At 46.5% G+C, this 24,736-nt stretch overlaps 2 protein-coding genes across 3 annotated transcripts; one reads left to right on the forward strand and one right to left on the reverse strand.

Annotated features, from left to right (window-relative positions):
* Positions 1-352: 352 nt before the first annotated feature.
* On the reverse strand, positions 353-14,485 carry LOC133355814 (pachytene checkpoint protein 2 homolog). Of its 2 annotated transcripts, none has more exons than XM_061573208.1 (14): positions 14,212-14,485; positions 11,151-11,295; positions 10,621-10,786; positions 9,653-9,782; positions 8,867-8,922; positions 8,671-8,761; positions 7,612-7,684; positions 6,659-6,722; positions 6,165-6,251; positions 3,923-4,029; positions 3,309-3,462; positions 2,237-2,346; positions 1,284-1,353; positions 353-451 (listed from the first exon to the last, which is right to left on the reverse strand). In XM_061573208.1, exons 2-14 carry the CDS (start codon positions 11,234-11,236, stop codon positions 368-370), a joined length of 1,278 nt encoding a protein of 425 aa, XP_061429192.1. In that variant the 5' UTR covers positions 11,237-11,295; positions 14,212-14,485; the 3' UTR covers positions 353-367. The 2 variants fall into 2 exon arrangements, with proteins under 2 accessions (XP_061429192.1, XP_061429193.1); XM_061573209.1 differs by having other exon boundaries at positions 14,167-14,318.
* A 3,889-nt stretch (positions 14,486-18,374) lies between these two features.
* Positions 18,375-24,292, forward strand: LOC133355835 (bromodomain-containing protein 7-like). Its single transcript, XM_061573235.1, has 3 exons — positions 18,375-18,728; positions 21,858-22,306; positions 23,558-24,292. Exons 1-3 carry the CDS (start codon positions 18,680-18,682, stop codon positions 23,870-23,872), a joined length of 813 nt encoding a protein of 270 aa, XP_061429219.1. The 5' UTR covers positions 18,375-18,679; the 3' UTR covers positions 23,873-24,292.
* The last annotated feature ends 444 nt before the right edge of the window (positions 24,293-24,736 follow it).

Consider the following 24,736-nt stretch of genomic DNA (forward strand, 5'->3'; position numbering starts at 1 on the left):
CGTCGTGATTTATTTTCTACTCTACGTGACTTTACCGAAAGAACCAAAGAGTATGGATTCCTCCATTCACGAAGGCTTCAAATCAAGACTGAAGGTAAACTTAAGCAATCGGACACCTAAACTTTGGTGCACAAGTTTTAATTGCATTTTATAAAAGCATTTAAACAAATGTCCATTATTGCACTGGACAAACCCTTAAAGAAAAAATAAAAGATTAAATTAATAACATTGTTACAGATTTTAAATGACAACACGAGAAAAAAACAAGACGTCTTCACGTGGTAACTGGACACCCCCGCAGCTACCTCCCAAATGCGGCAAGTGTCATTCACGGTTCCCGTAATTTGTGGCCGGAATTCCGAGTCCGCTAGGCGAGATTGGCGCGCTCGGTGAACTGACGATCGACGGCCTGCGACAACGCCTCCAGGAAGCATGACAGTGTAGTGGATTCCTGCAGGGACAATCGAGTTGTTTTCAAGACATGTCAAGTGTTTCAGCGTTTTAACCCCTTCAAACTGCAGTGCGCCCTCAAAATACCAGGCCAGTTTGCATGGTGGGTTGCCCCCTTTTCTACTGGATTTTTCTCCGAGTCCACCAGTTTTAATACTCTCCGCATTTAGAAACACGCGCTTAGAGTATTCGCCTGCCGTAAAATTTCCACGTGATGACGAGCCACTTGGTTGGGCTACCATTTGTGGCCAGGTCGCTCATGAAAAAGAGCCGAGAGCTCGGTGGGCTTTACCTGGTAAAATAAATAAAAGTTGTATTGTTTCTGAACAAAATTGACACTTTACATTGACACTATTTACAAAACCAAAGTCACCGAATTATTGCTTAGATGAGCATTGAGGTGGTGCTCATCACCTGAGGCAGTGGCGGAAATTCCTCTGGCGGGGGGGAGGGGCGGGATACAAGTCTATCCATCATAGGACGACCACATCCCTAGAAAGTGTCATTCACCCCAATTACACTGCTTGTCGCGTTTTTAGATTCTTTTTGCATCGTATAAATGCAATGAAGGTAAAAAAACAAAAAAAATTCCTGAAATCACAAGCGAAAACTTCAATGTGCAATCCTGTCCAGTATCAAACTGAGCTTCGCAATTACGACTTTCATCTCCCGAATATGTCCCACGAAACCTATTGTGCACGAGACGGTGCATCTGCCCGCGTTATTCTGAGGACACGCCGTATGAAACGTGCCCGTTGGCGCGAGCCATAGCCAAGGGCGTGTGATCTGTGTGTGTGAAATTAGCGCAGAAGATGTGCGATCAAGCTCCGAACCTTAACGTAGAGCGCGTGGGCGATGAAGGGGAGTTTCCGCAGGACCCTTCCACTCAGGCCCTCGCTCTTTCTTCATTTTGCCGTTTGACGAAGGAAAATAAAAAACAACGCAAACAGTTTCATCACAGCGACATGGACTTTTCATTACATGTCTCTTTCCGTATTGAGACACCCTCCCCCTATCACGATCATCAGAACTGATTAATCGACGCATCGTTACATGCCTAATCAACGGACTTCAGTTCATCTAAAAGAACCTCATAGCTGCGTGGTGGTGGTAGCGTGTTTAACGCGTACTGCAGAGGATCGTGTTTTGAGCCCAGCGGCCGTTCTGCTCATTACTGCCCGTCTATTAGCAAAAGATACGTAGCTGTCTTTCACAATCTGTTAGACATCGCGTGATGTCATTTTTAAAAAGAATAGGCCTTGTATACTGGGGTAATGGTCCAAATGTGCGAAATTTTACCTTATTTCGCCAAACGTCCGAATTAGGAACAACGGCAAAATAAAATTGCTTCCTACTGAAAGACTAATGTGTATTTACAGGCCAGTCCTGCGTACATCTTGTGCTACACAGGGCCAGCTGTCACTGCGGGGTGGGGCCTTGGTTACACTGTGTGTCCTATGCATTCTAGATTTGAAGCTTTCGTGACTGCAAGGATTCATACTCTAAGTTCTTTCGGTAAAGTCACGTAGGTAAAAAATTAAATTAATTAAAAATAAAAAAAGTAAAATCACGACGTTTCGGAGGCAACACAAGCTTCCGTCAGTTTCACCTGAAGACGGAAGCTTGTGTTGCCTCCGAACGTCGTGATTTTATTGTTTTTATTTTTAATTAATTTTTATTTCATTTTTTACCTACGTAACTTTACCGAAAGAACTAAGAGTATGTCCTATGCATGCTTAGCCACCCCCAAATTGAGGACTTGGGAGGAGGTGCGAGCTGAACTCACTTAGCGATGGTGTGGAGGTACAGGCTGGGCTGCGACATGTCTGTTTCGGCAAATTTCATCATCTCCAGCTGCCGGAAGCTCAGCAGTTGGTGTGTACGGATGATGCCCTTCTGCACTCTCACACATGATCAAGCCTCGATCCGGTCAGCTTATTCATCGACAGTCAACTCTCGATTATTCGAGGCAACAGCAGACATCCGCTCATTTTGTGTCCATCGCACCCAGGTTATGTCGCTGACAAGCGCGTGTGGGTGGCGGCACATGTCCACGCAAGGTGAGTAATGGGGCTTGAATCATCAGCCGTGGCTCCTCCAGCAAACGACACTGCAGAAGATGGGCGAAGCATCGTCTGCATCGTCTGCTCTTTAGCGCAGATGCAGGTCGTGTTCTGGGCTTGGTCAAGATGGCTGCCACGTTACCGAGATGTGCTTTGTAGCAGCCGACACCCGCACGGAAGCGGTTCAGGCATCGCCAGATTTCCGTGGTCCTTCTGACCCCGATGGAAGAGTCTCCGCTAATCGCAGTTTCATCTGAGCAACTGCTGATGATGCTTGCGGGCGTGCAAGGTAACGGCATTGAACTTAAATTACTCTACTGCACTGATGAGTCCTAATGGGGACAAAACCAATTTTCAGTTCTGTATCACTGCTGCTTGAGACGGCCACACTTTCAACTCTTTCTGTGTTAGTGGTCTAAATAATAACCACGTTCTCGGCCATCTTTTCAGTTGGTGGTCAAGACATGGCCAAGAGCATTGTACGTGCAATGTGATGGTCACATGACATGTATGCATGACATGTATGCATGGCATGATGGGAGTCGTGCTTTCTTGCTAGGCTGACCAACAATAGCAATATGTACATATTCAGTAGAACCATCAAGCAAAGAGAAATCAGAACACAAACCCGCGTGAATATCAACCGACGTTAAAGAAAATGCATCTCCTGTAACGGAAGTTTTTTTTTCAGACAACTTTCAAAAAAAGCTTTCCATCGGACAATTCAGTTGCGGAAGCATTAAGCAGATTTAGGGTGACGATTGCACTCGGGTGCACGATGCTGGCTGCTCGTACCTTCATGAGCTCCACGAGGCAAGACAGGAAGATCTGGTAGATGGCCAAGACCGAGGGGGGCCCGATGTACTGCTTGATGTCGGCACGATCGACGAAGGCTGCGTCGATTTTCCCCGTGATGTTTGACGTTGTCAGGATGATCACATTGGAGTACCTAGCCGCACACAAAAGGCAAAAGATCCCTCGTGTAGCGTGTAGCCTCCACAATTTTTGGGGCAAGTACGGTGAGCACGCACCTATTAAGGCTGGCACGGCACACTCTGGCATACACACAAACTTAGACGATAAAATACAACCAAGACAAAAATCCCCCGTATAGCCTACACAGGCTGTTGGGTCAAGTGCATGCACTTAGACACACACCGAGACAGGCACATCCAAAGACGCACTTATGCTGCTGCTGTTCATCGTGAAAATTATGCTGCTGCTGCTATTGTTGCCAATATTGGTGATGTTGATGTTGCTAATTGCACTGATAATGATGCTGCTGCTGATGACGATTCTAAAGAACCAGAGAGTGATTCTAAAGAAGCCGAAAGAACCAGAGTGATTCTAAAGAAGCCATTTTCACTGTTGACTGTTCCCAGTGTGTGTACCGCTCGATTCTGTCTCACCGCTTGATCTGGTCGATCTGGGTGAGGAGCGCGTTCACCACGCGGATTGCGTCCGACGGCTCCGTTCCCGAGTGCGACGCGGAGCGCGACGCCGTCAAGCTCTCCACCTTCAGCGCAAACGCAGCGGGAAAGTTCGTTTGGGGGACTGAGAGTGCCTCTGGCACAGGGGTTCGGCAACACGCGGCGGCTCCGTAAGGACTGCTTCGTGACGTTAGTTATCAAGGACCACCGTCTCGTGTCCACGTGGCGAGTAACTTGGTCTGCGAGTGTTTTGCAAGACGAGCAACATTTTTTGATTAATTTTAACTTGATAAACGAGCGAGGTCTTGCAATACGAGTTGTACGTATACGTTTTGTCTGGCCAGCGTCACGTGATCACAACTGGGCCGATGGTTATTCTCTCTCTCGCTGCGGGATTGTGGGTAATCGTCTCCCATGCTCGGTCTCAGTCGGCGTGCCTCACTCGTATAGTCAACATCCGTGCGAGCGTAGACTGTTTACTGTAGTGTTGTGACCACGTGTGTGTGTGCGTAGAAGCATTTTTGTTATTTTGTGTCCAAGTGTAGTGACTGTTCTTTAGTAACTGTACTGCAACAATGGCCCCCTCCTCCTCTCTCTCGTCTCCCTCACACCAGCCACGATTAAATGTAATTAATACATTTGATTACTTTATATAAAATTTCAATAATAAAAATATAAAAAAGTTATTTTGTATTAATCATTTTTACATGAATATTTTTGGGTTGTGGAACTAATCGTCTGAGTTTCCATGATTTCCTAAGGGGAAATTCGCTTTGATATACGAGTGCTTTGGATTACAAGCACGTTTCCGGAACGAATTATGCTCGCAATCCAAGGTTTTACTGTATTGAGTTTATTACAAAATTCGAAAGAAATTGCTCTTCTTGTTACTTTGGTTGCCAACCCCTGCTTGAGTGGCTGTGGGGTTGACACGAACCCATAACACATTTAAAAAAAAAAGATCAATTCTGCCACGAGCTATTCGTGATGTTAAGAGGGGCAGTAATCGAGATGGCCGGAGTTTGCTTCATCTCGTGAATCTGCAATCCTCGTCAACAGCTCTCTCATCTCCATCTCCCATGTTTATCCTTCTCGTGACACTGCATCTCTTTTAGCTACGAAGCCCCCACTCTCTGGAACTCCTTTCCCTGGTCAACTCTGCCTGGTCTTCTCTCTCCGCTTTCAAGTCTCCTGTAAAAACCTCCCATTTCAACCTTGTGCCTTCGGAACCCCTTTGTGGCTTCTTTTCTTTCCTTCCCTTGCTCGGTCCCTCCCGTTCCACCCTTTTTACTTGTGCTTTGTAGACGTTTCATTATACGTGTAAGAACCAGAATATTATACTGAAGGAATCCGATGAGCTATGAAGCTCTTTTTTCACAGATATCCAGTCGGGGCAAGTCAGAACGTTCAAACAACAAACAATACAAGAACACGACAGGAGTGCCGAGTACAGAAAATGTAAAAAAAATCACTTAAAGATATACAAATCAAACGAAACTATTTTGTATCTTACCAGCTAAAGCCCACTGAAGTATTAACTTAATTTTCAGAAGCGACCTGGCCACAAATGACGGCTCAACCAAGTGGCTTATCACGTGGACATTTATAGCAGCAAAATAATCTGACCACACGCAAATTGTTTATTTCTATAAACCATACCTTTTGGTGTGCCATAGCCTAGTGGGCCACTCAAAGAGCCTTTGAGGCCCACAACTGGTGGTCAGCAGGCCACGAGTTGAAGAACCCTATTGCAGTTGATGTGCAATTGAATTGGGAGCCAACAGAGGCATCTGGGGATCGGGGTGACGTGATCTTGTCCATAAGCAAGTTAAATTTCGATTTAAAGCTTTCGTGACTGCAGGGATTCATCTTCTTGGTTCTTTCGGTAAAGTCACGTAGAAGGGAAATAATAAAATAATAAAAATAAAACCTAATAAAATAATTCTCACGACGTTTCAGCCACAACGCAAGCAGCCGTCCTCAGGTGAAGAACAGGTCTGTCGGAAAGACAGCGTCTCAATGACGCTGAAGAACAGGTCTGTCGGAAAGACAGCGTCAGACGCTGAAGGAATCCGATGAGCTAAACGTCGTGAGAATTATTTTATTATGTTTTATTTTTATTATTTTATTATTTCCCTTCTACGTGACTTTACCGAAAGAACCAAGAAGACATAAGCAAGTTGCTACTGCAGCATAAATGTATCCTGTACTGCCAACAAACCTCATCAATGAGCACGCAGACAAGGGCCTCCTGGTCGTCGATGCTCTCCTGGATCTTCTGAAACATCTTCATCACCAACTTGCCACTCTGCGAAACGGCAACGCAGCAGTAACACACAATTACTCGCCCGCTAACGGTTAAAGACACACACAGGTGTTTACATTTTCAACCGAAGTTGTCTGTGACAGTGAGGCACCAACTCTTGCAAAGGTGATCCAATATGAACAAAGCTTGAGGATAAATTGCGTTGCTGCAAAGGACGTACCCAAGATAAAACTGGCCAAATGGATTGTGCGGTTCAAAACTTGGAGACAAAGAGCCAGCGTTAAAAGCGTTAACCCAACACTAAAAATAAGCGAGGGTCTGCCCTCTTCTGCCAATGACATTACTACATGTGATGCCACCTCGCAGCATTTTACTAGAAGAAGAATACAGGGATGAGGAGAGACGTCCCAAAAAACAATTCATCGTGCAACAGGCGATGAGACACTCACCTCCGAGAACCATTTAGAGAAGAGGCTGTGGCTGTTAATCTCAATCAGCTGCCCGTATCGATACCTGGAGGACAAAGCAGGGAATTAAAAGTGATTTATACACTCGCAACACATAAAACAAAGTTTAACACGTAGGCTTTCATGACCAATATTATTCATAATCAACGTTTTTGGGTTTAGATCGCGTTATTTATAAATGTGTCGTAACCCTCCACCACCCAACACGGCCAATCAGTAAAAAAGTGTAAATGTTGTGGTTTCACGCTTCAACACACCGGTGGGCTAAAGCAGTGAACTATTTGTCTTTTGTCAACGTGACACTTTTTTACTGATTGGCCGTGTCGGGTGGTGGAGGGTTACGACACATTTATAAATAACGCAATCTAAACCCAAAAACGTTGATTATGAACATGCAACAAAGCTTGCTAACGTTCAGAACAAATGAAACAATAAATAAGACGCAATGATATGTAGTGAGCGAGACAATGTGTAGTAACGAGACAAATCAAAACACGACAGGCGAGCTCGGTAGAATGAGATGTAACGAAGGAGACGGTAACAAATACAAATTACAGACGAGACAGTACAAATCAGCCAAAAAAAACCAATGCGATAATTGGATAAAGTTGCATCAAAAACAATTTACAGCTCTTTTCAATCCACTGCTAAACGAAGGCCACTTGTGCCCGCCACGTTGCTCGTAGTGGCGTCACCAGACGTGACCACGCTCGTCAGTACGTGTTGGCAAAACATTACATAGTGACCCTTAATTGTGGGATCCATCCAAGTGTTGGGGGTGGAAGTGAATCACTGTTCATCTATGAACGTAGGTATGGTTGAACTTCTCACGCACGGTACATAGCCACCCGTGCTAAGCGGAGGTGCGGGATAAGGATGACATAAAACAGATGCTCAGGTGAGATTAAGGGCGCGGCCTTATGGGAGAATCTTACCTTTTCGACAGCCTTATACAGAGCTTCTGTGCCAGGGCTTTACACAGGGACGTCTTTCCCGTGCCCGGAGGTCCTGTAACAGCACAAGACGGGGAAAATCATTTTGCATCAAGTCCTCGCTCCTATTTACTATTTTTCACTATCACATCGCCAACGAATTAGGGCACGCAATTTAATTTAAAATGCCTCCATTTACCACAAAGCTGTCTTGAAAATTTGAAAAGAAAGAACGCAATAGCTGGGGCTGTATACGTTACGACGCGCGACGCCATGGCGCCCCTGGGCGGGTGATCACGCCTCAGTGTCTACAACTGCTTGGCACTGTAACTAAACTCCCCTTCACTCTACACCAGGCCTCTAAATGCAATCTCAGCCACCATCTCTGGTGAGTACTCTGTATTAACGTATATTATTAATTTAAACATTTGGGGTATCATCTTTGGTTATGTTTTTGCAAATTTTTCTGAAATTTTGACCAAAAAAGATAACCCCAAGGAATGTATCCTTAACTTACTTAATTAAGTCAGTGGTGAAATAGGTTTCGATTTAGGTTGTTTCGCCTAAAGTCGGATTTTTCAGGGACGCATCCTTAAGGTAAATAGCGGACTTAGCGTAGATGAAACGGACAGACAAGAAAACAAGATGTGTGACCTATCAGATCTCAGCATTAACAGCTTTGATCAGTTTCAAAGGTAAACATTTAAAGCTACGGCCGAGAATGCTCGAGTAATAATATTGGGGCATCACACCGCTTTCCTGCATCGGGGGCACACAATTCCATGCCCGATCCTGATTTTAAAAAGACAAGGCTTGAATTCTGTAATGCTTTCCATAATCTGTCTGTCCCAGGAAGTATTTAATCGGTTATAACGTTACATTACAAACCGACGTCATAGGTAATTAGCAATAGCAACGTAACTTTATACTCAAATGTCGTTTATATTGGATCGTTACGAAAGCTATGCTGACCCTCCCCCCCCCATTACAGACAGACGGACAGAGCTAATGAATTAACGCTTTCAACGTTGGTTAGAAAAAAAACTAATCCCAAAAACGAACCGTGCAGGAGGACCACGCGATTCCAGGAGATGACGTTGCTGTTCACGTTCTTGTCCGAGAACAGCAGTGTCGTCATCACGTAATTGAGCAGCTGTGACGAAAGGGCAAGTTGTGGTTTAACAATCACTTTTTTCATAACTGTTTAAAAAAAGAAGACTCTCTGCAATTTTGTGTCAAGGGTGCAACGTTCGCTCACCTGCAGTTTAATCTCGGAATCGTAGACCAGACTTTCCCAAAGTCCATGGAATTCGGCTACACAACAAAAACACGTGACGTGAACCCACCTGCCTGGTACATGTACAAGCACATCCTTGATTTGGAGCTTTCGTGACTGCAGGAATTACGTTTTGGTTCACCATTGGAACCTTATGGCTGCAGGTATTGTGGTCTATGCAAACATGACTCCTTGTAAAAAAGGTGTCAATTTTGTTGCCAGATAGAAGGGTAGAAAACCAATTATATTTTTTACTGGAAAATTAGGTTCCAATGGTGTAAATTCTTACCCCGAGCTCTCATACTCTGATGGTGCATTGTCTTTGAGTTGTGCGCCTTTTGGCGTCATCTGGTCAAACCCATGTGAGACTAGGCTCTAAGGAAAGCTGTCTCGGGTGTGGACCAATCAACTTCAAGGACAGTGCATACATTATCAGAGTTGTGTTTTTTGTTTGCATTATGACTGCAGGTATTGTGGTCTATGCAAACATGACTCCTTGTAAAAAAGGTGTCAGTTTTGTTGCCAGATAGAAGGGTAAAAAAACAATGATCATACTTTTTGGTTCTTTCTACGTGACTTTACCGAAAGAACCAAAAAGTAAGCACATCCTTCTTGGCAAAATCCACTGCTGGTCAATGTTGGATTATCGTCAGGTTTACATGTTAGTGCAATAACCCCATGGCTAGTGTTGAGGTGTGGATGTTAACCTTACAGTGTAAAGGTTAGTGTCTGGGCTAGTGTCACTGTGCTAGGGTCAGGGCTGTGTACTTGAAGGCAGGATCCAGTGGTGGGCTGCAGGGAGATTCTCGTCACCCTGGTTCAGCTCCTCCATGGATGGCCCCTCGTCATTCAGCTGGATCACGTGCACCTCCACAGGTGTTTGCAGTAGCTCCACCATCTGCATAGCGCGCACACGGGGGGGGTGGGGGGGGTGGGAGGAGGCGGGTAAACACACAGTGGACTCTATATGATCTGGGGGAGGCGGAGATAGGATGACCTAGGTAAAACAAAAACATTGATGAAGCAGAACATCTTCAGGAGCCAAGACAACTCCTGAAGATGCCCATGGTAGTGTGTGGCGAAAGCATGAGAGGAGAAATGTCCAACCCAGGAAAGCGCATTTGGATTGCAAAGTGGCTGCAAAAACGTACATAATCAATGTGAATTAGGTTTTAAAATCGTATTATGTACGTAGGATGGTGGAGAAGACGTAAAAAGTGTTGTCTGTTATTTTTGTTTCTTAAAATCATCGGTCAACGAGTCACGAGTTAGAAGCAGCAAGTGATAGAAGCAGCACGTGCATAAAATACACAAATGAACGTCGTACACACTTTTGTATTTATCTTCCTTTTGTAACAAGCCCGGTTTATCCATAACCCAGATAATCTGCACACAGATAACCCAAGTTAAGTGTATCCAGTAATTTGGTTAACAAACAATTATCAGCTGCATTCTGGGCGATTTGCCCCCCTTGTCACAAGACTGTGAAATTTCCACACACGGGCTCAGGCCCGTAAACGGTTGCGCGCACCAATGCCTCAATGTTCACTTGAGCAGAAAATCCCTCCGACTTGAAACAAACAAAAAAATACTCGGAATGATTTGAAAACAGTGGCCCTCACCTGACCCCCGTGCGTCACCTTGTCCCCATCCCGAACCATGACTGGATCGTATATGACAAAAGATAAGAATAAAAAAACACAACAAGAAAGAAGACGGAAGGGAAAAAGTGTGACCTGTTGGTCATTGAACTCCAGGTCCAAGTCCGTGATGGACACCGACCGGACGTGGGTTTGGAGGAAGCTGTCTTCAAACGAGTCCCAAGACATGTCAGACAGCACTAGCGGGTGCCTCTTCAGCAGCTCCATCACGTGTGACACCACGACCTCCATCTTTGCCGTGCTGTCGATATAATCGAGGCGTAAATATCAGCGGAGATACCAAGACTCAAAACCTCACGTCGAGTGCTTTATGTACGTGTGTGCGTGTGGTGTAGCAGTTTAGCGCGCTGCGCTACGAACCCGGCCACCCGAGTTCGATTACCGCTCACGGCCAACACCAGTGATGGACATCTGGACCGGTCACGGGCCTCCCCTAGGTCAACTCAACCTCAAATGAGTACCTGGTGCTGTGTGTAAACATCAACACTGGTGTTGGAAAGCCACCCCCTCGTTGCTGTGCCGGCCGTCATAGGTACTGGCTAAAATTACTTGTCCAGCAGTCTGTTATGGCTATACGGGGGGGGGGGGGGTCTTTGTTTTTGTACCTGTCGGATTTCTGGATGACCTCCACATGCACAATGGGATGGTGTCTTGGAAGAGCATCCTTCAAGTCCTTGGTTCCCACCTCCATTGCTGTGATTTGAGGGTCGACAGCTCCAGAAAAACGCAGGATGGCTCAACTCCCTTTTGCTGCAATTACAACCGTGATCAAAATACAATCATTATCAATTTAACATGTAGGCTTTCGCGACCAATATTATTCATAATATAAGTTTTTGGGTCAGATCGCGTTATTTATAAATGTGTCGATTTTAATATAAAGTGAATTATTTTGTCCTTTGAAAACGTGACACATTTTTTTACTGTTTGGCCGTGTCGGGTGGTGGAGGGTTACGACACATTTATAAATAACGCGATCTGACCCAAAAACCTATATTATGAACAATCATTCTCATCAACCACGGTCTTTTATCCACTGCTTGATGAAGTTGAAGTTAAGTGTATTTGTTTAACCAGTTAAGAACCCAAGAGACCAGGGATAGTCTCAATTTGCACGAGTGACGTGGGTCATTACAAAAGTAGAATAAATAAAAGGGGCAGAATTTAATGACAAAACAAGGATTTACCACGATCTGCTGTAAATACTATACAGCTGTAAAGGCATTATATGGTTCTTTAGATAAAGTCACAAGATAGAAAAAATAATCACAACAAAATAATTAAAATAAAGTGAACAAAAAATCACGTTTCCAGCGCAACACAAGCGGTGGTCATCGACCGCTTGTGTTGCGATCGAAACGTCGTGATGTTTTTATTATTTTGTATTCACTTTATTTTCATTTGTATTATTTGATTATAATTTTCCCGTCTACGTGGCTTTACCGAAAGAACCATAGAATATGAATTCCTGCAGTCACGAAAGTTTCAAGTCAGCTGTTAAGATATTCAAATACCAAGTAGACACCAATTACAAGGTATCATATCTGCGCTACCACACATACTTGTGGTAAAAAAAACGCAAATATGCTTTGATAACGTCTGCGTTTGATTACGTGCTTAGCAAAAGGGTCCCATTACTAAAAGTACAGCATGAAACAGGTCTCCCAAAGTCGTCCTTCCTTCATGATCAGTCAGTAAACGTCTCACTCCGGCATATGTCCGCATCTCATTACTCCACACTATACAATACAACTGCTGTATATGGCGGAGACGTCACACCAGGGCTCTTGTGCCAGGCTAGGTGCCCTTTGACATATAAAGATCTCCCGTTTCGCCTCAACAGACTGTTGGAGCAAACGCTGTTAGCGAGCACCTATGAAAGCCGGCACGGCACGCGAGAGGGTGGGTAGCCAGCACCACGCCATGCCGCCTTTGTCTCCCCAGTGGCGATGTTTACACACCGCACCGGGTACTCAATTGTGGCCGAGTCGACCTGGGGAATGCCCAGAACCGGTTCAGATAATCGTCACCGGTGTTGTCCGTGAGCGGAAATCGAACTCGGGTGGCCGGGTTCGTAACGCAACGCGCTAACCACTACACCACCGCTCCCCACACGCGCCGCCTATACGATGCATCATCATCACGAGTCTGAATTTTATCTACTGCTGGATGAAGCCCTCCCCACGCTGTTGGCCATTGCTCAGCCCTGCCGTGCCGTAACCCACTCGTTCGTGCACATCAACTAATCCCTCGTTGCTCCAAATCCGCGGCGATCAAATCGCTCCAAGCGAATTTTCTACATTTGCTGCCGATTTTAATCTATAAAATTGACACATTACGCTGTCGCCTCGACAGACCTGGTTTTCACCTGAGGACGGCTGCTTGCTTTGTGGCCGAAACGTCGTGAGAATTGTATTATTATGTTTTATTTTTATTATTTTATTACTTCCCTTCTACGTGACTTTACCGAAAGAACCAAGAAGTTGACACATTACGCTTAGGTTTTTTCGCTGCGACGGTCCCACCTGATGACGGAGACTTGTGTTGCCTCCGAAACGTCGTGATTTATAATTTTATTTTTATTTCTATTATTATTTCTATTATTTATTTTTACCTGCGTGACTTTACCGAAAAAAAACCTAAGAGTATGAATCCTTGCAGTCACGAAAGCTTCAAATCTATAATTGACACATTACAACACAAAGTTTAGCTGGGGTTGTGGGGGTGGTGATGTCGTTCACCAACCCGCACTTACCAGCGTGGTGAAGTATGGTCAAATAGCCTTCGTCCAACGATGGATTGTAAACTAAGGGGGTATAATAAATTACTTGTTTCGTTTCGATTTAAAGCTTTCGTGACTGCAGGGATTCATCTTATTGGTTCTTTCGGTAAAGTCACGTAGAAGGGAAGTAGTAAAATAATACAAATAAAACATAACAAAATAATTCTCACGACGTTTCGGCCACAACGCAAGCAGCCGTCCTCAGGAGCATATATATATATATATGCTTGGAGCATATATATATATTACCGAAAGAACCAAGAAGATGATTCCCTGCAGTCACGAAAACTTTAAATCGAAATTTACTTGTGTCGTGTAAAGAACATCGCTTTATGAAATACATCGAATGGGGTCAAACACAAGTCGCATTGAAGAAAATAACTTAAACCGCTTACTTCAATCAGCCACTTGGCTATAAGCCTATACGGTACTTGAAAACTATACAGTACTTAAACACTGAAGCAACACACATCGCGTTAGCGGTATAAACACCAGCTGCTGTGTGTATGTTCGTACATTTATTAAACGTTATCACCGCAACTCTGCTATCCCGTTTAAAAGCCCACGCTATCGCCGACATACTAAAAACTAACGTTTATCAACGCGGACGCATTCATTAGTTTTAACACAAGCTGCTGTGGCATCGATTGGTCTGCATACGTACAATAAACGACAACATGTAAGCAATTAACACGTTTATAGAGTGTTTACGCTGTAATCAGCGAAGCCTTCGCTAGGCCCAAACCAAGGCCTAGTGCGGCGTTGTTTTTACTTTACCAGCGATCAGAACGCATTCAAAGTTTACACATCGCACTTAATCAACGCAGCGAACAAGATACCTCTAGCAATGTTGTTGTTGTTATAATTGAGCGTTTGATTCTCACCGAGTTCCTGGTGTTTGTGCGTTTTGTCTCCGTTAAAACTTTTCACTTTTAACTTTATTTTACTTTCAACTTTGCCGCCAAATTCGACCGTTACCATGGCAACTGCGGCGCGCGAGTTACCGAAGGGAAACTCTGTGATTGGTCACCGTTCCAGTCGCTATTTACGTCATAATATTAATACAATGTTTCATACGTTCATTAATATTAACTATTTAACTTGTTTGATGGGGAACCTTAATTTAACTTTACGCATTAAAATAATTAACCTGCAAAAAAAATTCCCTTTAGAAGTTGAATAGTCACTGGTGCAGCCGCTATTTAACTACTATAATAAGAAAAGTCGTGTTTTAATTTAATTTATTAAAATTTTATTTTATTTTCACATACGTGCCATTACCGAAAAAATAAAAGCCAAGAATGTGTCCCGCGCGTGACGTCACTCCACACGAGGCCCACCCCCACGTGACGTCACTCCACATGAGGCCCACCCCTGCGTGACGTCACTCCACATGAGGCCCACCCCTGCGTGACGTCACTCCACACGAGTACTCTCCGCGTGACGTCATTCCACATGAGGCCCTCCGCGTGACGTCACTCCGCATGAGGCACCCCCCCCCCTCATTAATATTCATGAGTGGGTGGATTTTTACACGAACGCAGGTCGAAGGGCATTTAATAGTTTATTCGGCAAAGTCGCTTCAAATGACGTTCCTTTACAGAAAGTGACGGTAACACTGGTCAACACACTTTTTCTGGCATAAGGTATTCCAACGCTTTTAAGGTAATTTGTGGTGCTGATTCCAAATCTGACATCAGTTTTTGTCTATCACATTTTTGAGATATCAAATATTTCATTTTCAATAAAAACTGCAGAAGAAAAATATTAAATAAATGTGGATATCTACGTAAAATTATATTATAAACACACTATCCTAAAAAATAAAGCACCATATTTTAACACTAAAGCAGTCACTGACTCGCAACAACTTGCAATCATAAGTGACAGAGGTAATTTCGGGTAAAATCAATGAAAATGGGGTATGCCGATAGCATACAAAATTAACCTGTAAAAACAAAGTTTTTCACTCTAAATCCTTTATATGCGTGGCGGCTAGAGTCCTCTGGCTTGAGATGGCTGCCACCTATGTGTCAGATGATTGATTGGCACCATTAAGCAATTGGTAATTACATATAATTTTTTGTTCCTAAACAGTGTAAAATTTTGAAGAAAAAAAATTCACGAAAATTAATTGTCACGCACAACGAGTCTGTGTGCAAAATGTCAGCTCGATTGGATCACGGGAAGTGGGTAAAAAACGACCGAAAGATTTGCACGGTCGTAAGCGGTAAAAGTCACGTAGGTAAAAATAAAAATAAATAATAAAAAATAATCGAAATAATAATAGAGCAAAATAACTGTAGGTATTTAGCTGTGCCTTTTTACACCTGATGAAGGAAGCTTGTGTTGCCTCCGAAACGTCGTGATTTATTATTTTATTTCTATTATCATTTCTATTATTTTTATTTTTTATTTTTACCTACGTGACTTTACCGAAAAAACCTAAGAGTATGAATCCTTGCAGTCACGAAAGCTTCAAATCTAGAACATTCTGATATTTGGGCCGGTTATTTCTTCGCGGATTACGTCATGTGCTCCATGCGCGTGCTCGCTCATCCCAAATACATCCGTGACGTCATTGCACTACTTGTGCGCTAAAGAATGACGTCATATCTAATGTATAAGATAGCATTTGTAAACAGATCGGTTTGCACACGTGTTCTTGCATGACGTCACATCTCAGGTACAGGTTAAATGTAAACAATGGGACCAGACAATGATGCTGACATGACATCACCATCTCACTTTTCTTTGAAACTGATGACGTCTCCTTAGATACGCGTGCGTTTGCACGACGTCACATCTCAGTTACAGAATCTGTAAAATAAATGACGTAATCAAACGAGAAACGTACGATGACGTAACAGTCACAGAACAATTTGCAGTACACGCGCACGCATGACGTCACGGCAATAGCACTGCGACCTTTAAAGGGGGGAGGGGGAGGAAACAATAATCGACGTTTCGGGCAGTGTCCCATCTTCAAAGCACTTCTTAATGTGGCGCGAGTTTGAAGGGACATTGGTGGTGTTCATTCAGACGCTGTCTTTCCGACAGACCTGTTCTTCACCTGAGGACGGCTGCTTGCGTTGTGGCCGAAACGTCGTGAGAATTATTTTATTATGTTTTATTTTTTTATTATTTCCCTTCTACGTGACTTTACCGAAAGAACCAAGAAGATGAATCCCTGCAGTCACGAAAGCTTTAAATCGAAATTTGAAGGGACATTGTTTAAAACGCAGCGCTATTATTGACGCGTCTGTTGAGTAACTCGTTTCGCTAATTGTTAATTGTGCTTGTGCGTGCACCGCCAACAACGCAGCGCGTGACGCAATCACCCAAGTTCGTTTTAAACTTCTCAAATCACTTAAATTTCGATTTAAAGCTTTCGTGACTGCAGGGATTAATCTTCTTGGTTCTTTCGGTAAAGTCTGTCGAGGAGACAGACTGTCTCCTCGACAGACCTGTTCTCCACCTGAGGACGGCTACTTGCGTTGTGGCCGAAACGTCGTGAGAATTATTTGATTATGTTTTATTCTTTATTATTTAAATTCTCAAATCACTTTTGCTGTTTGTTGTTGTTGTTGCAGCTGATTGCGTCATTTCTCCCCCCTTAAAAAAAAGACTCGGGTTATGACGTCACCCACGCTGCCCCTTGTCGGACAATTGCCCCCTGCTGCCCCCCCATTGTTATTATCGACTGCTGCCCCCCTTGCTACCCCCCCCCCGCCCCTATTGCATTGCCTACTCCTGCCGCCCCTATTACTATAGCCTACTGCTGCCCCCCCCCCCATTGCTATTGCCTACTGCTGCCCCCCCCCTTATTATTGTGCTTACTGTCCTTCCCCCCCCCCATTGCTGTTGCCTACTGCTACCCACCCCCCCCCCCCATTGCTGTTGCCTACTGCTGCCCACCCACCCCCCATTGCTATTGCCTACTGCTGCCCACCCCCCCCCCATTGCTGTTGCCTACTGCTGCCCACCCCCCCCCCCCATTGCTGTTGCCTACTGCTGCCCACCCACCCCCCATTGCTGTTGCCTACTGCTGCCCACCCACCCCCCATTGCTATTGCCTACTGCTGCCCACCCCCCCCCCCCATTGCTGTTGCCTACTGCTGCCCACCCCCCCCCCCATTGCTGTTGCCTACTGCTGCCCACCCCCCCCCTCATTGCTGTTGCCTACTGCTGCCCACCCCCCCCCCCCCCATTGCTATTGCCTACTGCTGCCCCCCCCCCCCCATTGCTGTTGCCTACTGCTGCCCACCCCCCCTCATTGCTGTTGCCTACTGCTGCCCACCCCCCCCCCCCCCATTGCTGTTGCCTACTGCTGCCCACCCCCCCCCCCCCCCCCCATTGCTGTTGCCTACTGCTGCCCACCCCCCCCCCCCCATTGCTGTTGCCTACTGCTGCCCACCCCCCCCCCCCCCATTGCTATTGCCTACTGCTGCCCCCCCATTGCTATTGCCTACTGCTGCCCCCCCCCCAATTGTTATTGCCTACTGCTGCCCATCCCCCCCATTGCTATTGCCTTCTGCTGCCCCCCCATTGCTGTTGCCTACTGCTGCCCTCCCCCCCAATTGTTATTGCCTACTGCTGCCCATCCCCCCCATTGCTCTTGCCTTCTGCTGCCCCCCCATTGCTGTTGCCTACTGCTGCCCTCCCCCCCAATTGTTATTGCCTACTGCTGCCCATCCCCCCCCATTGCTATTGCCTTCTGCTGCCCCCCCATTGCTGTTGCCTACTGCTGCCCACCCCCCCCCCCCCATTGCTATTGCCTACTGCTGCCCACCCCCCCCCCCCCCCATTGCTATTGCCTTCTGCTGCCCCCCCCCCCCATTATTATTGCTTTCTGCGGCCCCCCCCCCCCCCCCCCATTGCTATTGCCTACTGCTGCCCCCCCCCCATTGCTGTTGCCTTCTGCTGCCCTCTGGCGGAGAGACGCGACTCTGCCTTCGCGGGGCGCACGACGGCCCATGCGCAATTGGAGCGTCGCAAAAGAATTCGCTTCGCAGGCACGCCGCGCATCGCACACCGCGCACACACATCGCTGAGTGTTATTGCCAAACAATGCCGCGGGTGGGATGAGAGAGGAGGAGGGCTCCTTCCCTCAAGGCCCACGCGGCTCCCCTCCGTCTCGATAGTCTCCCGACGCGCCTGAGAAAACCTTTGCCCCGTTCACCGGAGCCCGAAGGCAATTCGGAGCGGGGTTTTCGAGCGGTAGGAGATGTGAATTTTAATGGCAGTGAGTGCGGTGGTGGTGGTGGTGGCGGTGGTGATGATGACAATAATAGCAGTAGCAGCAGCAGCAAAGCGAAGACATTGACAATAGCAGCAGCAGCATCGGCAGTTATGGGTAAAAAACACAAGAAACACAAATCGGAGAGACGCGACTACAAAGGTATGGATTGTGATGATTTCATCTCTTTGTGGGTTCACGTGGCTGGTGGTGGTGGTGGTGATGTGATGGTGTCATCATCATCAATAGCATGCCATCAGTAGTAGCACGATCACGTGGATGATTGTCAACATGACAGCGGTGATGAGGGTAGTTAATTATCATTGGGATTGAGGTGGTGATTGTTGTAATATTTATTATCGGATCATCAGCGCGACGAGGTTCTAAGCATCATCACGTGGGTTATTGTCAACATGACGGTGGTGATGAATCATTGTGATGGAGATAAGTGTTTGAGATGATTTTGATTCGAAATGTTATTACGATCCATCATCAGCACGACATCGTCAAGCATAGGGAATGATGGTCATCGTATATGGATGGTTATCAGCGGAATGATTATTGCGATTTTGGTCATAGTGGATGTTGTGATGATGATGATAATGCTGGTGATGGCATGATTTGTCAACAGAGTTATCAAAGTTATCAATATGTGATGAATGAAATCATGGTGATGGTTTTCATAATGATGACAATTATTTGTGATTGGAACTGGCATGATGATGATGATACTCGCCATTATAGTGGGCATTTTAAAACACAGCTCTCTACTGAATCTCAAAACAGACGATGATTACATTGTACTACAGCAATCCTTTGCATATCCATATACCGCCGTGGACATGAAGCAATGAATTCAGCTGGCGTGCCGCTGGTGTTACATGGATTGTTACATCACAGCACCGCGGGACAGCGGTCGATTGATCTTCCCATGAGACACGTGTAGCCCGTGTCGGCTCACCTGGCGTGAATTCCCACTTCGTTGAGCTATCGTTTGTGGCCAGGCCGCTTCTGAAAAAGAAGCTAGTAGCTCAGTCAACCTTTACCTGGTAAGATTTAAAAGCAATAATTTAATTTTATTTGTATATTTTTGTTATGTAAAGTTATTTTTTTTACCTTTCCTATACTTTGCACTCCTATTGTGTTTTTTTTATTATTATTTAAAATTAATAAAAAATAAAACAATAAAATCACGACGTTTTGGAGGCAACACAAGTCTCCGTCATCAGGTGGGACGGTCACAGCCAGATTTGCTGCATCTGGCTGTGACGGTCCCACCTGATGACGGAGACTTGTGTTGCCTCCGAAACGTCGTGATTTTATTGTTTTATTTTCATTAATTTTAATTTCATTTTTTACCTACGTGACTTTACCGAAAGAACTAAGAGTATGAATCCTTGCAGTCACGAAAGCTTCAAATCTAGAATTTTTTTTAATTGTTGTTGGAACGTTCTGACCCCGTGCGTCTACTAGAAACCCGTGGGAAAAGAGTTTCATAGCTCATCGGATTCCTCATCCAGTATAAGTAAAGACTCAGATTCTGAGTCGCATTCATGATTGTGCACGTCCCACCGGTTTGCAGTCCAGAGATTCCCAGTACTGTAGAAGTCTTGTACCGTATCTTGCCGTGTGCGTAACTGCCGAAATGTTGCGGTGAAAATGTCCAAGGTGGAGTGGAGCTATGGGGCCCACCACGTGATTCAACAGTGAACCGGGGATTGAAGTCTTAAGCTGGCTAGGATATGTTAACTACCTCGCCTGGTATGCAGGAGGTCGTCGGTTCGATCCTCGACCCTGACGCCTGCTGCTGTATATTTGGAGTTTGCATTTTATCCCCGTGGTTACGTGGATTTTTCTCCAGGTCCTCCACTTTTTTCCCTCCACAATTAGAAACGTGCGTTAAGAGTATTCGGCTGCTGCTATACATGTCCACGTGATACGCCACTTAGTTGAGCTGTACTTTGTTGAAGCCAGGTCGCTTCTGTGAAAGAGCTACATAGCTCAATGGGCCTTATACCTGGTCAAATCAAAATAGTTTAACCCGTAGGCTTTCGCGTGGGCTAAAGCAGTGAACTATTTGTCTTTTGTCAACGTGACACTTTTTTACTGATTGGCCGTGTCAGGTGGTGGAGGGTTACGACGCATTTATAAATAACGCGATCTAAACCCAAAAACGTTAATAATCAAATCAAAATAGTTTAGTTGTTTTATACTCTTTGGTTCTTTCGGTAAAGTCACGTAGGTATAAAATAAAATAAATAACGACGTTTCGATCGCTACACAAGTGGCCGCCATCAGGTGGAACAGATACAGCAGGAGTGAACTGCTGACTATGTCAGAAGTTCACCTGCTGACTATGTCGCTTGTGTTGCGATCGAAACGTCGTGATTTATTTTTATTTTCTACCCACGTGATTTTACCGAAAGAACCAAAGAGTATGGATTCCTGCAGTCACGAAAGCTTCAAATCAAGATTTTAGTTGTTTTAGTTTAGAGGAATAATATACTTTTGCTTGTTCGATTCCATCTACAGGGGCATTGAACAGGGTGATGTGGGCTGCTGGTGTGGGCTGATGGTCACTGTTGTAGAGGTACAACCTCTACCTAGAAGTACCACTTTTGAATCAAGCCAGTTTGACACGTAGGCTTTCGTGACCATTGTATTCACAATTACAATTTGAGTAAAAATTGTGAATATTGTGGGTTTACTCTCCAACACACCGGTGTGCTGAAGTGCTGTAGTCACTAATTGACACGTTTTGTTTATGTGGCTAACATTAAATCTTGACTTAAAGCTTTTGTGACTGCAGGAATTCATATTCTTTGGGTCTTTCGGTAAAGTCGCGTAGATAGGTTAAAAGAAAAAATGTTATTTTCTTTTTTGTTATTTTCTTTGAACCTTTCTACGTGACTTTACCGAAAGACCCAAAGAACGTGACAAACATTACTAATTGGTTGTGCCCAGTGGTGGCGGATTTAACGACGCATTTATATTTCCGAGATCTAACCCAAAAACAAAACAAACTTTATTCGAAAAAATTGTTGCCGTCACGTGAACCAGTCGCGTTCCCTCTCTGCGATGTTGCCCAGTCATCTCGACCGGCCTCGTGATGCGATCGGGTTACCAGACCACAACGCAGAATAACATCTATCTTCCCCGAATCTGGACGGGACGTCGGGCTTCGCGGTGGGCCAGCGGCAACCGACGTTGGGCAACCCTGACGTGTTTAGCGGGACAGTCGATGATGACGACCCCATTGAGAGCGAGCGAGCGCCGTGTTTCTGTTGCCAGCCGGTCTGTGTGAGGCCGCAGAGCGGACGGACAAACCGCTCCGCCTCGTGCTCAAGGTGGTGGGCGCCACGGTGGCATCTCTGACCACCAGCTCGCCGGCCGCACCCGCCACTGCCTCCACCACCGTCGCCGCCACCACAACCACAACAGCCTCGAGCGTGACCACCGCTGCGACCACCGACGCCGCCAACACAACCGCCACCGCCGCCAGGACGCACGAGCCCCCAGTCTCCGCCGCCGCCGCCGCCGTCGTAACCGTCACAGCCGTCGCCAAGACCGGGCCCTCGCCTTCGCTTGGCTCGACTGACGGGCCGCAACCGGAGCCGGACGCCGAGCCGGATCGGAACGCAGACTCGGAGCGGCACCGCGAGCGCCGGAAAAAAAAGAAGAAGAAATCGGAGAAGGAGAGGGAGCGCCGGCCCGGTGATGAGGAGCGCCGGCGCAGGAAGGTGTGGGGGGGCGCAAGCCGTGACGGTGGGACGGCCGCGCGGTAGCGCGTTTGCCGCTCGTTGCAGAGGTTCGCGGTCGCAGCCCTGTCGGCCGCCCCGGTTAATGCTGCGGGGCCTTCACCTGGCAGCGGATTTAGAGATGGTTTTGACATCTAAAACAAAGACATTGGAGACTGATTACTTTTATAATCACCAAGCAAGCACGATCGCCGACCATGTACCCCCCACTTGATCCCTCCTCTGACCCCGTGTGCCCACGAGTGTGACCTCACATGGCCCCATCTGTGACCCCGTGTGTGACCCCGCGTATGACCCCGCGTGTGACCCCGCATGTGAGCGGTAGTGTAGCGGTTAGCGCGCTGTGCTACAAACTCAGCAACCCGAGTTTGATTCCCGCTTACGCCCAACACCAGTGACGATTAGCTGCATTGGTCCTGGGCCTCCCCTAGGTCGACTCAGCCTCAATCTAGAAGTGTATAGGAGCCTTTAACACTTAAGTAGATGTATGTATGTTGAACTTCTTTCCCACCGTACGTAGCCAACCGCCCTAATCGGAGGTGTGGGCTAAGGACAACAAACTAAACACAAAAAGCCTCAAATGACTACCTGGTGCGGTGTGTAAACATAACCACTAGGGAGACAAAGCGTGGTGCTGGCCACCCATCCCCTCGTGTGCCGTGCCGGCCTTCGTAGTTGCTCACTAACAGCACTTGCCCCAACAGCCTGGTGAGGCTACACATGGGGGATCTTTGTCTTTTGAAACCGACTTGTGACCCCACCTGTGACCTTGCATGTGACCCCGCGTGTGACCCTGCCTGTGACCCCGCCTGTGACCCCGTCTGTGACCCTGCCTGTGACCCCACGTGTGACCCCGTCTGTGACCCCGCGTGTGACCCCATCTGTGACCCCGCCTGTGACCCCACCTGTGACCCCGCCTGTGACCCTGCATGTGACCCTGCGTGTGACCCCGCCTGTGACCCCGTCTGTGACCCTGCCTGTGACCCCGTGTGTGACCCCGTCTGTGACCCCGCGTGTGACCCCATCTGTGACCCCGCCTGTGACCCCACCTGTGACCCCGCCTGTGACCCCACCTGTGACTCCGCCTGTGACTCCGCCTGTGACCCCGCCTGTGACTCCGCCTGTGACCCCACCTGTGACCCCGCCTGTGACCCCGCCTGTGACCCCGCCTGTGACCCCACGCACGACCCCGCTGCGCGCGACCCCGCCGCATGACCCCGCCGCGTCATCTAGGTGGAGAAGAAGAAGCATCGCGAGAAGGAGCAGAACGGCAGCGACGCGGACGAGGAGTTCTCTCCACCCAAGAAGGTGGAGGTGAAGGCTCCGCCGGTGCCGGAGCGACCCCTGCGAGCCTGCCGCAACAAGGACCAAGGCACCGCCGCGTCCACCCGCTCGCCCACTCGCCCACTCGCTCACTCGCTCACCCGCCACCGTGACGCCCATCATTTTAAAACATCGATTGCGGATTATCGCGGCTTTGATTACTCGATTATCAACTTGAATGCTCTACGAGTCGGACAAGGGGGCCACAGCCGGGATGTCCGATGATTATTGAAGCGATTAGCCCGATTATCGGTTTGATTAGCCCACTGTCGGTTTGATTACTCGGTAAAACCGATTATCAGTTCAATCACTCAATAACACGAAAATAGTCGTAAAAAATAGCCTCACCTCACCTCTTAAGAAAGTGACTGTTTTCTCAGTTAACCTGATGCACCGGACTTAACCTCAAGTACTAGAGTCTTAACAGTGAGGGGATATTATTCTTTCGTGTCAAAATTATTGCCATTTTTTTTTTGGGTTGTGATTTATTTTTTTGTTTTGCGTTGCGGTTGTCGATTAGAGATCACTTTCATATTTACTATCATTGAATATTTTAAGGACAACTTCGGAACTTTTTCTGGCGGGAGACTTCCTGAGCGTTTCCATAGTGTGCTCGTGTGGTGCGATACCACGTGGACGCCACTTTCTGAGGGGGGGGGGGGGTTGGGAGGGGGGAAGAGACGTCACTTCCCTTTTCGGACCAATCATAAACAACCAAACGTTTTGGGCCGTCCAAACAAATTTCCTCCGGCCTGAATTTAGGAGTATTGTTGTTTTTAAATCCTTTATATTAAGTTCGCTTGCTTGCTTGCGTGCTTGCTTGCTTGCTTGCGTGCTTGCTTGCGTGCTTGCTTGCTTGCTTAGGACCGTGCAAATCTTTCGCTCGTTTTTTAACCCACTTCCCGTGATCCAATCGAGCTGACATTTTGCACACAGGCTCGTTGTGTGAGACAATTAATGTTCGTGAAAAAAATTCCCAAAATTTTACACTGTTTAGGGAAAACAAATTAAATATTTAATTACCAATTGCTTAATACTGACAGACAATCATCTGACCCATAGGTGGCAGCCATCTCAAGCCAGAGGACG

This window comes from Lethenteron reissneri, chromosome 52 (assembly GCF_015708825.2).
Source record: "Lethenteron reissneri isolate LAM-NWPU_2019-01 chromosome 52, ASM1570882v1, whole genome shotgun sequence".
NCBI classification, from domain to species: domain Eukaryota; kingdom Metazoa; phylum Chordata; class Hyperoartia; order Petromyzontiformes; family Petromyzontidae; genus Lethenteron; species Lethenteron reissneri.

What these genes read in the sequence shown, in the direction of transcription:
- LOC133355814 (XM_061573208.1), bottom strand. Translation starts at nt 11,236, where the DNA reads ATGGAGGTGGGAACCAAGGACTTGAAGGATGCTCTTCCAAGACACCAT. An exon ending in ATTCCGAGATTAAACTGCAG is followed by an intron (nt 8,762 to 8,866) that starts GTGAGCGAACGT and finishes CTTTCGTCACAG; the next exon opens with CTGCTCAATTACGTGATGAC. An exon ending in CCCACGCGCTCTACGTTAAG is followed by an intron (nt 452 to 1,283) that starts GTTCGGAGCTTG and finishes TTGTCCCTGCAG; the next exon opens with GAATCCACTACACTGTCATG.
- LOC133355835 (XM_061573235.1), top strand. Translation starts at nt 18,680, where the DNA reads ATGGGTAAAAAACACAAGAAACACAAATCGGAGAGACGCGACTACAAA. An exon ending in GGAGAGACGCGACTACAAAG is followed by an intron (nt 18,729 to 21,857) that starts GTATGGATTGTG and finishes TTCTGTTGCCAG; the next exon opens with CCGGTCTGTGTGAGGCCGCA. An exon ending in AGGAGCGCCGGCGCAGGAAG is followed by an intron (nt 22,307 to 23,557) that starts GTGTGGGGGGGC and finishes CGCGTCATCTAG; the next exon opens with GTGGAGAAGAAGAAGCATCG.